The 12,988-nt window shown below is 39.1% G+C and overlaps 1 protein-coding gene across 6 annotated transcripts in view; it reads right to left on the bottom strand.

Annotated features, from left to right (window-relative positions):
- ETS1 (ETS proto-oncogene 1, transcription factor) overlaps nt 1-12,988 on the bottom strand; it is a 191,995-nt gene that overhangs the window by 40,447 nt on the left and 138,560 nt on the right. For all 6 annotated transcript variants that reach the window (XM_020963813.2, XM_078147109.1, XM_020963815.2 and 3 more), the window contains 2 exons: nt 2,707-2,826; nt 394-594 (listed from right to left, as the gene is read on the bottom strand). In XM_020963813.2, coding sequence (XP_020819472.1) covers nt 394-594; nt 2,707-2,826 — 321 coding nt within the window. The remainder of the gene's footprint in view (nt 1-393; nt 595-2,706; nt 2,827-12,988) is intronic.

Here is a 12,988-nt window from a genome sequence, read left to right as displayed (position 1 = left end):
GCTCTAGGACTCTCTATGGTAAAGATGTCTTCCCTTTCCCCACCTGCATGAGAGACAAACAAATCTAGTAAGGACAGAAAGGGGATAGGTCCTAAGGGCTTTGCTCTTTCTTGAGCAAGATTAGGTGCCCATATATCACCTAAACACCCCAAAAGAACTCGAAGGCATAAAGTTTACCATCTAAATTCACACTTTTAAAATCACATTTTACTAAAAAACAATTCTATGGAAAGGAAGGTGCTATGATGAAATTGTTAGGCACTACAGTAACCCAGATTCTGTTCAACTTTTTTTGAATGGATACCCAGAGATATCAGCATCATTTTGCTGGTTCTTAAATCTCTAACCCCCAAATAAGCCTCCACCAACCCCAGTTATTTTCTGCTTCATTACCTTTCTGTAGAATTTCTAGATGCTCCCATAAAATGTCCCCAACAAAATCAGGGGCCAGTTCCAAAAAGCAGTCTTTGCCCAATGCACAAAGGGCAGCTCCACTCATGCAGAACTTCTGAAAGTTCACACCTTTCAGGCTGAACTCATTCACTGCCCACATTACCCAGTCCCGAACATGGGTTTCTGTCCATTGCCGGGGATCTGAAAGAGAAGAATGAGACAACAAGCCATCAGGTTAATCTTTTAACCCTTTGTTTCTGCCACTTTGCGCATACTCTAATGAATGGAGCTCAGCAAATTAATAAATAGAAGGTTTTAGAAGCCAATCGGGAGGAGGGAGGACTATTTTGTAGGTAAAATTTTTGAATCAGTTATCAATGCTATCTTATGGTTACTCCTCCCCACCCATTTTATTCCCACCCTTTTTTTTTTAATCGTTCTCCCATCTTACCAGCCAGGAGAATGCCATAATCCATCTATAACCAACATACCCAGAATATCAGCTACCCTTCATCATTCTAGACACAACTTCAACGAAAACAAAATATGAAAAGAAAAGAAAAATCTAAGATCATTGATTGATGTGTTAGCTTCTTACTGCTTTATTTCTATTACCCTAATCACTTTGATGTCCTAGATGTGTGACATTGATATTATTCCTAAGCACATCTTTCTTTGCTCTATCTTTCATCCTTTATTTTTTTTTTGGCAAAACTATAACTCTTATTTTAAAAAGTATTTTAAAATGTAGTATTCATGGCAATTGGAAATAATCAGGTGAATAATAGTTATAATAATACTTCTATTAAGTTATTACATTTCTCAAAGTATATACAAAACCCCTTCCTCTAGCCTCAACTCAGATTATATAATACGCAACATATAACTCTTAGTCATGACTCCAGATTTCCCATAACCACACCAATCTTTGATTAATACTGACAATGCCAGGAGGATGAAGTGTAGAAGAAGGCATACTCTGCCCAACAACAAAAGCTCACTTTGGTCCATCTCTGTAACTTAAGTTTACAAATGGAAATTCAAAGTGATTGGTATCCACTTTATCTTTCATTAGGTTGATGTCTATGGTGAAGTGGTATATGAGAATAAGTTTTTATTAAGTACCTACTATATGCCAGGCACTGTGCTAAGTGCTGTACAAATATTATCTCATTTGATATGAATAGTCCTACTCCAAGAATAATAAGTTTTGGATTTCCCTGGAGTGGCAGTCAATGCCTTAATCAAAAGGGGATGAGGTCAGGTCAGGGACCATACTGCGGCAGCAAGATGGTACAGGAGATAGAATGTTGGGCCTGGAGACAAGAAGATGTGAGTTCAAATGTAGCCTCAGACATTAGCTATGTGGCTCTGGAGAAGTCAATTCACCTCTGCTTCAGTTTTCTCAATTGTAGAGATAATAAAAGCATCTACCTCCCAGGATTGTTATGAGGATCAAATGAGATAATATTTGTAAATGGTTCAACACCTGAGTGAAGGTGCTTAAGAGATGCTTGCTCCTTTCCCTTCCCCCTTACTTCTGAAGAAACTATGTTTCTAGATTAAAGTTTTCTATGTCTTCTTCTTCCACAAAGGCTTAATGAAGTCTCCACTAGCTATTTCTTTCATCTTTATATATTTATTTTTTCCTCTTTATATGTTTATGTATATTTTATATACATATATATATCCTCTATTTCCAAATATTTTCAAATAGGATCCATAAGTTTGAGATGGTCAAGTTCACATATATTTCTTCTAACAGTACAGAGATTGCAAAGATATAAAACAGCAGGGCCCAAAGTAATTTTGACTTTGGTGACACATTCTAGTCAAGGGGTATTTGCAGTTGTCCCAGAGATGATAAAGGATGAACACAGAGAGGTAGTGTGGAAGAGGGAACAGAGGAACGGCTGGATTCCAAGTTAGGATGCCCTGGGTTCAAGTCCTGCCTCTGACATACTGGATTTTTGACCCTGTCCAAGTCCCTTAACCCCTCAGTGCCCCCAGGCAACTTTCTAAGACTATAACTTGAAAAGTTGGTACTGATCTGCATTGATATAAGGAGTTCCTACCCAAGAATTTTGCACCCTGATGAAATCATATCTGGTCAAAAGGAAAAAAAAAATAACCATGCAAGATAGCACTGGAGACTTTAAGAGATGATGAGATGTTACATTCCTGGTCTCCCAGAAGCTAATGGTTAAGAGGGGGTGGGTTAGTAGGGTTGTTGGGAAAAGAGTTATGGCATGAATGCCAGATCTTCCGACAGGCCTAGGCCCAGCCTTTTTTCTCCCAAGAATGAAAGCATACCTTTGGGAATTCCCAGCCGTTGCTGCTCTTTAGTGAAACCACTGAAAGTGGCTTTCAGTGCCTGTGACATCATTTCTTTACTGCTTGGAGTTAAGAGAGGAACATCTGCACATTCCATATCTGTAAGAAGCAGAAGGAACACAAGCAAATTCAATAACCAGAATTAAATAAGTTAATGAATAAATAAATAACCAGCCCTGAAGGCTCTTGGTTGCAGAGAGAGCTCAAGAAGGGGCAGAAAGTCAAGGAAACACTTGGTTTAACTTTAGAGGAAATATGTGAGACATCAAAGAGCCAGCACAACCTAATGAACAGAGTGCTAGCCTTAGAGCAGGAGAGATCCTGGGTTCAGGCTTCATCTCTGACACATACAAGTTCTTTTGCCCAGACTCCTAGGACCCCAAAAACTTCCCCAAGGCTCTAAGTTGTAGAGTAATTATAGATGGGCATTGAAGGGCATTTCTATACCCCAAATTTCCTGGACAACTAAAGTCTTAGGCCCGGACCAAAAAATAAACCAACAAATAAATAAAAACACAAAACAAAACAACAACCAAGAAATCATTTCTATAAACAGATATATCCTAGGCCTTACACAGACTAGAAGATCTCACCACTGCCAGGGCAATCTCATTCCAACTTAATTAATCAATCATGTATCAAGCACCTATGTGCAAAGCTTTATGCTAGATGTTGGCAAATATAAACACAGAAAGGTTAGTACCTTCACTCATGTAATTTTCATTTCACTAACGGCACAAATCAATAAATGTTTATTAACTGACTACTATATGCCAGGATATATAACATGAACATAATAAATAAATACAAGGTAGCTGGGGGGATGTAATTTGAGGAAGAATTATATTCACCATAAGGGAATGGAGATGAAAAGCTAATAATTGGGAAGATTTAATAAAGGAAGTGACACCTAAAGTGAGTCATGACAGAAGATAAGGATTTTGAGAGGTGGGGATGAGAGAGAATGTGCTTCAGGCATGAGGGATATCTTGCACAATTGAAGAAAGGTTGGAAAGGGGACGTGGACTTTAGGAACTTAGCTAGAAGACCAGTGTGTCTAGAATATAGTGTACCTGTTGGGGAGGGCAGTGAAATAAGACTGAAAGGCAGACTGATTGGAGCCCCATTGGAGAGGTTCTTACCTGTGAGATTTCTCATCATTTCCTTTATTTATGTCCAGTCCTTCCTATGCATCACCACCCTGCTCCTACATCATTAAGTGAAGCAGTTTGAGATAGCAGTAAAATAGATTGGTTTGAAAGCAGAAAACCTAGGTTTGAATCTTGCTACTAACTAGTTGGTTTGGGGAGGCAAATTCATTTCTGTTTCCTGGGACTCAGTTTTCCCATCTGTATGATGATGAAATAGGAATATATTATCTCTAAGATCCCTCCCAACCTCAATTCCAAGATGTCTTGACTAAAAGAACACGGATTTCTGGCTGAAATCAAGTACCTTTGGATTCACCCAAAAGTACAATTTCTGACAAGCTAATAAGTAAAGACAGAAAGATCGGGAAATTTCCGCTAGTGTTACTGGTTAATTTCCCTTAGACCTTGGCACCAATCCACTTTAATGTCAGAGGTCATTTGCCCTACCCTAACCTGGAATCTAATCAGTAATGTGAAACTGGTGGAGCTAAAAGGACGTGATAGGTTAAAATGAAGCACTTCTAGTTAGCAAGCTTTGGGTTTTAAGGAATTAAATACAGTCTTAGTTCTTGAGGTAGTGTTAGATGGGGGTTGGCTGGCAAATGGAACAAATGCACTGTCTGTAAACCTCAAAGGGAGACTCCAACACATCGAGACAATTGTTATCTCTTTTATTTGCCATCAGAAAAACTGCAAGAAAACTGTTAAGGGTCTATGTTCTGTTCCCAAAGGGAAAGAAGAATGGATATAATTGTTGTCCCAAGCCCTGTCCCAGTACTGGGGGCCCTAGAATCCCAGGGAGTGGTTTTGGTTTGGGTCACTCTGGGACATGCCTCAAAATCTAATGGAAAAATCAACAATCCTCCAGGAAGGCTGACAAAAGATGGAAAATCCCAGATTGTAAGTGGGGTGGGGGTGGGGGGGAAGGGGGGTGAGGGAGGGAAGATGGTGATTACATAAACATCAGTCCTTCAAACAATGAGCAATCAGTAAGTGACTCACTAAGAAACACATAAATCCTCATACACATACACACACACACACACACACACACACACACACACACACACAGAGAGATTTTTAAAAAGATATATCTGCAATGAGGCTCATCCAGAAACTTCCGGACCTTTGAAACTAAGACCTTGCCACTGGAGACCAGTATCCTATTGACAACTTTGCTCCAGGGTAGAGGCAATTTCTATTTTTAGAGGGAAATTCAACAATAAAAAATGTACAATAGAATTTCAATAATTGTACTTGTTTAATGGAACTGCTCCAGTATGGAATTGGTTAACTTCCCCCTCTTCACTCCCAATCTCTTCCAAAATTGGTGAGTTTGGGCCATGTAAGTTTTATTTTGTTTTGTTTTGTTTCCTCCATCTCCTTTCTTCAGATTTATGACTCGATGAAAAGGACTTTACTGAAGGCGGAAATTGGACTGGACAGCACATGTGGAAAATATAGGCCAGGCCAAATGGTGGAGTAGTGGGTCTGCAGTTGATTGCCAAGTGGAGCTAAAGGGTGAAGTCAGCCAAGAGGCCTCAGGCATCCACCAAACAGAAAAGTTTGGGAAACCTGACCCCTGGAAGGGGAGAAGAACACAGGGTAATTGAGAGGAAGAAGAGACACAAAGGTTCAACAGACATTGAAAAAGGGCTCCCCAGCTTTAGCATCTTATAACAGAATCCAAAGTGAACGTCTGGACAGTGCTGCTGAGCTGACAGTTTTTCACATGGGTTGTTGCTTCCTGCCTGGAGAGCTTGAATTTCCAGGTTCTCAGTCGTTCCCTTCACGGAAAGCAGCTGGAATTATTTTTGCCCATCCACTTCAATGCCATCACCAACATACCCAGCTACCACCTTGTTAGCGCCAGCTGCACAACAGCTCCAGAGGCTAAGCCCAGCTCTGCCTCTGTGATTGAGTGGAAAATACCACATCTCTTGGAAAATATCTAATGACCCAGCTCATGAAAGAGCCATCCAAGCCTACTGGGAACACCTGCCCTTGGACCTGAGCTCCCTAGGAATCATATCATCACCCTTGATCCCAAAGGATTCAGATAGTTGAAGTCAGAGCCTTAGCAGCATTTTTAAAGGATGGAAAGTATCAGCTGTACCATAAGTACAGCTAATAAACATACATAACATAAGCATAAACACACACAAAGCAGTGGTTTTGCTTTTGTGCCTCAAATTACAAATTAATAAGTATGTTTATCAGCAAGCATATTTTTATAAGTGTGTTTATAAGTAAGCAGATTCTTCTTTTGTGAAATCACAAGGAGAGACTCCTACTATGTTACCTGGTTGGTGTCAATCATTATACTGATGAATAACAATAATGTAAATCATGTACAGGCTGAGGGCTGGATCTGGAGGGAACTGAAGTTTTATCATCTCTCTCAAAGGATCATTATTATACATTCTGGAAGAATGATTTCAGTTCATCCTAGATTCTTATTTAGAATGAAGTCATTAAATCTTTCTACTTCTGCTTGATCATAGGATACAGAAGTCTATCAGTTACCAAAACAAATTAACCAACATGCAAATGTATCAGAAACACTCGTATCATTTTGGCGATACCTAATTTATTTAAGCACCAATTATATTCAAGGCATTATGCTATGTTCTGGAGGGGGGAGGCATATGCAAAAATGATCAATAAGACAGGGTCCCTGGGACACAAATAATTATAATACAAATTAGAATATGGCAAATGTGCCTACGAAGTACAAAGAGCTATAAGGCAGAGATGGCTTCCAGATAGGAGCATTGGGCAGGACAGGACACCTTAAGCTGGGCCAGGCTAAAAATTATGCTGGGCAAAGGGGAGCAATTAAAAATTTGCAAATAGTCAAGTGACAAATTCAGAGTTGTATCATATAATAATCATTTAACATTTCCAATTTGTAGGAGGTATTTGCCTCAAAGAAGCAAGATGAACCTCTGATGGTCATGAACCTCTAGGGAAAGAAAAAATAAAAGATACTAGTAGAGTGGATTGTGCTGGCAAATAAAAACAAAGGGACAGGGACTGGACCAGTTATTTCACTGGGCCATGGAACTCCCAGATGAGGAAACTCCTTCTAACAATGCAGGTCAGCACCTTCTCTGAAGGTCTGCAATTTACAGTTTTAGAGAGTTGCCTAGAATACTAAGAGGCTGAGTGTCTGGCCCAGGGTCACAAACCACTTTATGTGAGAGAGGCACTTTGAACTCATCAAGTCTTCTTAGTTTCTAGGTTGGCTCTTAAACACTAAGACCTGGCCTCTTCTTTCAAACCTCGGACTAACTTTCTGGTCCTCAAAGCTGTTAGACATTAATGACTCTTATTCAAAGATCAGGTGACTTACTATGGAAAGTGCTTTTATATAAATGTGCTATAGCTACTACTACTATTGTTGCTGCTGTATTATTATTACTATTATTAGTATTTCTCTTACTATTGATGTAGAGAAATTTGTGAGCAAATGGGCCGTAGGATATTTATTCTGTGAAAACTATGTGTGTAAGCAGAGATGATTTATAAAGCATCTATCCACACAGATGGGGCACAATAAGTGAGTGGCATTTTGAAAGCAGCAAAACATCTTTTTTTCATTTTGGCCATATCTCAAAGAAGCTTTTTCCCCTCTCTCTACTCCATGGCTATTTCAAGGGCAATGTAAAACAAGGATTTCAATTCATTCACATGTAGCTCAGAGGGTTTTGTTTGGTTTTGAAGAACACTTTAAGGGATTTGTTTTGTTTTGCTTTTTTTTTGTACCATTTAAAAGAAATATTCTTCAAATCAGGAAGCTGCATGTCACCAATGCTATACAGAATCTCGGTCTGTGATGACTTTGGATATGGTGAGGAATTCCCTCCTAAACCTGGCAAGATTCCTTCCCCATCACTCTCCAAGGAACTACTTAGAGCAGGCCAATGAATGATTCCGTGAGACAATCATAGGAATTGTATGGCCATTTGATATGTCATACCAATGGTTAGGGATTCTAGGACACTGCTTCTATCCCTGTCCTTCCACAACCCTGCTCTATAGCCTCCCTCTTTCTGTGTATTGGAGTGTAAGAAGAAGATAAAAGCTTTAGCCCAGCACTTATGCAATGACATAGAACACAGAGCAGGTACAGTACCATTCTAAAAGAAAAAGAAGACATTCTTGTTATACAGGAAAGAGGCACCAAGATGCTGAACACAGAGGAGAGGAAGGGTTATCTTGTTTCTCAGTTTCTTTAAAAATGGGACCATTTGAAGAATCCAACTCCTTCCTAGAGCTAAGAAACTCAGAATCACATTGGACTGGCCCTTGAAGCATACAAATTAAAAAGGAAGTAGGAGGTAGGTCATGCCTTGTTTCTCTGTTTTACTGGGTTCACCTTTCTGGGTCACCTGAATTAGAAATGGTACAACTTGTGGCTAATGAAACCAATGTTTTGGGGTTTTTTTAAATTGTCATTGCTAAATAAAAGGAAACCATGAAGAAGCTTTCTGGTTCCTATAAATATTTCATAATGAATGAATTAATGAATGAGCAGCTGCTCTATTGGAAAGGACAAGGCTCTGGAGAAAGAGCATTCAGTATTACAAAGTAGAAGAGGTCCTCAGCTGCTGGGAGGCTCTGACACTTTACCAAACTGGCTCTAGGGAACCCTGCCTTTGCTGCAGGAATGGTCTGAAGAACTCAACTTCTCCAACCCAAAACAAATTTTTTCTAAATCTGTCTCTATCTCTTGCTGTCTCTCGTTGTCTCTGTCTCTCTGTTTCTGTCTCTCTGTCTCTGTCTCTGTGTCTGTCTGTGTTTCTCTCTCTCTCTCTCTCTCTCTCTCTCTCTCTCTCTCTCTCTCTCTCTCTCTCTCTCTCTCTCTCTCTCCCCTCTCTTTCTGTCTCTCTCTTGCTTCAAAGAAGAATTTTGGTATGAAAATTTATTGGATGCAAGTAAATCCAGAAAGAATAAGACAACTTCTACTTATTACATTAAGAAAGCAGAAAAAAGTTGGGTTTTTCTTTCCATGCCTTTCAGTTTAGATGGTCTGTTCCTATGTTCATCCACCCAGGTCTTGTGACTGAGACTGGGAGGATGCTAGTATAACTCAAGAAGTGATTTGGGGAAAATTATTTAAATTGAATTGCTAAAAATAAGACCACCTAATAATTCCCTTGGCCAAAGATAAAGATATTTATCCAGATTCCCATATTCTACAAACAGGATGAGCTGATAATTGTAACTGAGTGTTAATTCCAGGAGCTCAGAGCAGTTTAAAAAAGGGATGGAAATCATTAAAATCGACAGAGTATAAGCAACATTTGCTGCTTTAGCCCAATACAACTAGGCTACACATGCCCAAGGTGAAGGAAAACTTTGTCCCTACATTGTCATCTTTGAGGTTTGCCCATCAAAGGTGCTAGCAATTACTCTTAAGGTAGATTCAGTGGAAAAAGAAAACTTAAATTTGAGTCCAAGTCTAGCCACTTAAAAACTTTGTGAGACAAGTTAGAATCTTAGCTCTGCTACTTACAAATTACTATTTACTTTGGCAATTTTTTTCTATTTCTATGAGCCTCAGTTTTGTCATCTATAAAATGTGTACACATACCTCCTAGAAGTATTCTGCAATTCTGTAACAGTCTACCTATTATTTCTATTGTAAAGGAGCATTCTGAAATTACCTACTTTTGTTATCTCTTGTTCATCAGATGGATGGAGAAAAACTGAATATGAAATAGTCTGTAGTAAGTCTTAGGTATAGCATACTTCCTCCACCTCCACTCAAGTAATTGGGCCACAGACCTATTTTGGTTAAGGACAGCAGTACCTTTGTTGGAAAATCACCACCACAGCAGCAGCAAAAAGCATGAGAGGGTTTATAAAGCTTCTGTATAGGCTTGATCCCAGACAAGGAAAACAGTGTTTCATTCTACCCCTTCTACCTAAGTAAAGATCCCATCTTATTTTCTCTGTGTGTGTCTAAAGCAAAAGGAACAAAGATAATGGAGGACAGAGCTCTGGGGAAACAATTACAACACTTGGCTGCAACATCTGAAAGTCTCAGAGTTAGGAGGAAACTCGGGGACCAACCCTGTACCTGAACAGTATTTCCTTTTTCCAATAGACATAACTCTTAGTCATCCAGTCTTTGTCTAAAGATTTTCAATTATGTTCAAATCACTACTTTCCAGGGTGGCCCATTGTCCTTGGGAGAGCTCTAACTGTCAGGAACTTCTTCCTTATGTGGGACCAAAGTCTACCTCTCTGTTTAAGCAGTATGATCATGTACCTGCTCCAGTCAAAAGACCCAACAATACCCAGCACCAATATGCCTGTCACATTTCCTTTGTACAATTTGCATTTTTGTCTGTTCTTTTAAACAACATGCTAATGATTTTTTGACATCTTTCTCAAGCTCTCCTAATGTCCCCAGTCAGCAAAATGTTACTCAAAAGGAGGCAAAAAAAGGATGGACAGATGATCCCCATTTCACCCTCTGATGACCTGACATGACCAAAAATGCAAACTTGGGTCTCTTCTTACAACTTCTTGGACTCCACTGCCAATCTACATAGCCGCTGACGGAAATTCACAGTTTGGCTACAACATGTCAACTTGGAGGGAGATGCCACTTCTTAAAAGGAAGCTTGTTCTGTGACAAAAAGTATGGTCCTGAGAGTAGTCAATACATGCCCCAGACTATACCGAGAAATCATCTGGTCCTTGCAGAGTAGCCTGAGAAAGAAGCCTCCAGATAGAAGTGGATTTAACATCTGTAGGAAGTGACCTCAGTTCATCTCCCTCCCCTTCCCCAAAAGGAGTTTTAGCACATTATTCCCACTGAAATGCTGAGGATTTGGTGACTCACTAGGCTCACACATGGTTCCAATGAGCCCTTGACCATTACATGGTGGGGAGCAGGAAAAACAAATGAAAGCAGTTGTAATTCGGCAGCAAGAACTCAGACCTGCCAGACAAAGGAGTTCCAATGCGTCTTCCCAAATTCAGTCAGGCACCTGACATGCAAAAGCTATTTTTAATCGCTGGATTTATTTCTTTCCTATTCCCTCCTCCTCCACCTCAGCAAACTTTACTGAGTCAGGGCAAAACCCAAATCAGTTCCAGGTGTTTAGGGAAACCCAGAAGAGGCTCTTCCGTTGCATGATCCAAGCCAGAAAGCAGAACCTTCCCCGGACCCCAGAGCCAAGTTTTCTTGTTTCTCCATCGAGCAGGTTAAATCTTCTATTTCCTTTGGGCAAATGGCCTCACAGGGAAAACAGCCAACTGAATGTCTGTGCCCATCTGGAATGGCTTCTGGATACTGGGCTTTCTCAAGCAGCGAAGACAAGTCTTCGATCTATATAACAATGGATAACAGGTATCCATGTATGGGTATGCATACATGCCTATACTAAGTACTATAGACTCCCTCAAAAGCATGCTGTCCCTGTTAACAAGAAGCTTTAGTTTTGGTGCTATTTGTAGATAGCCATTGATGGGCTCACCACTACCCAAAGAGGAAGCAGTAAGATGGAGATACTGTCTTACACTCAGTTCAGTATAGCCATTAGTACAGTAAAGAGATAAAGAGTCTAGATCTTTCCCGGCAACTAAGCAAAGAGAAAAAATGGACACACAATGTCAATCACAGGGAGAGAATCCAAAAGAAATGATGAGACAATTTTTGTCTATTGTATTTCATTCTGAGCACCCCCTTTTAAGAGAGACATTAACAAACTGGAACCTACCTTGAGAAGAGAGAATATTATATAGTAAAGAGACTTTAAATTATGTCATATGAGAATCAATAGAAGAAACTGAGGATAAAAGAAAAAAAATTCAGGGGAGACAAAAATAAATCATGGATTTTGAGCTAGAAGAGACCTTGGAGATCATCTAATCCAACACTTTTATTTAAATAAAAAGTTTTATTGATTCTTTTCCTTTTCTAAAGATCACTATTCCTTCCCAATGATTCTTCCCCACCCTCAATTCCCATCCTTAACAGAACTCTCCTTTGTAACAACTACTGTCAAACAAGATAAATCAACACATTTAGAATACCATTAGAGTGGTTGAAATATTTAAGAAGGTTGAATTGTAATAATTAAATCTGGATTCAAATTCTACCTCAAACAGTGACTAGCTCTGTGACCCATGGCAGGTCGCCTAACCTCTATTTGCCTCTGTTTCCTTATCTATAAAAGTGAGGGGGTTGGACTCAAACTTTGAGATTCCTTGTGGCTCTCAATCTATGATCCTCTAACACCTCTGCTGGGAGGCAGGGGCCATGCTTCACTATCCATCTTCTGAAGTCATGACTAATGACCATATTAATCAGAATTCTGAAGGGTTTCACTGTTCTTTTAGAGTACTATAGCAATTATATAAATTGCTTTCCTCATTCTGCTTACTTCATTATACATACATATATATATATATATATATATATATATATATATACATACATATATATACACATCATACAAGTTCTCTCAAGTTTCTCTAAATTCACAATATTTATCATTTCTTATAGTATAATAATATTCCCTTATATTCATTTACTACAATTTATTCAGTTATTCTTCAGTTAATGGACACCCACCACCTACTATAAAAATTGCAGCAATTAATATTTGGCTCAACATAAGGAAGAACTTCCTAAACTCTATTTTTTTTGACCTCCTTGAATTGTATGCCTTACAATGGTATCACTGGGTCAAAGGATATATACAGTTTACTGACTTTTTTAGTGTAAATCATCAAGTCATCATTTCAACAATAGCTTATTAGTGTGACTATCTTCCCATAGTCCTTTTTCATCTTTGCCCATGTGATGTCAACCCTTTGCTTTTTTATAGATATGGAAACTAAGACCAAAAGATAATTGATTAGCCCAAAGTTAGGTGGGCTGTATATAGCAAAGCCAGGAATTTGAATGTGGGTTCTCTGCCTACAGGATTCTTTCCATTACATACTATATGATTACTAATTTCAAGGGCTGGCATAGTAAAAGATTAGATTTGCTCTATGTAGCCTTAAAGGGGAAAACCTGAATTATTGGATAGAAGTTACAGGGAGATAGATTTCAGAACAATATAATAAATACCCTTCTTATA

This window comes from Phascolarctos cinereus, unplaced genomic scaffold (assembly GCF_003287225.1).
Source record: "Phascolarctos cinereus isolate Bilbo 61053 unplaced genomic scaffold, phaCin_HiC Scaffold_726;HRSCAF=1367, whole genome shotgun sequence".
In the NCBI taxonomy this organism is placed as follows: domain Eukaryota; kingdom Metazoa; phylum Chordata; class Mammalia; order Diprotodontia; family Phascolarctidae; genus Phascolarctos; species Phascolarctos cinereus.
This window is presented reverse-complemented; position numbering and strand designations above follow the sequence as displayed.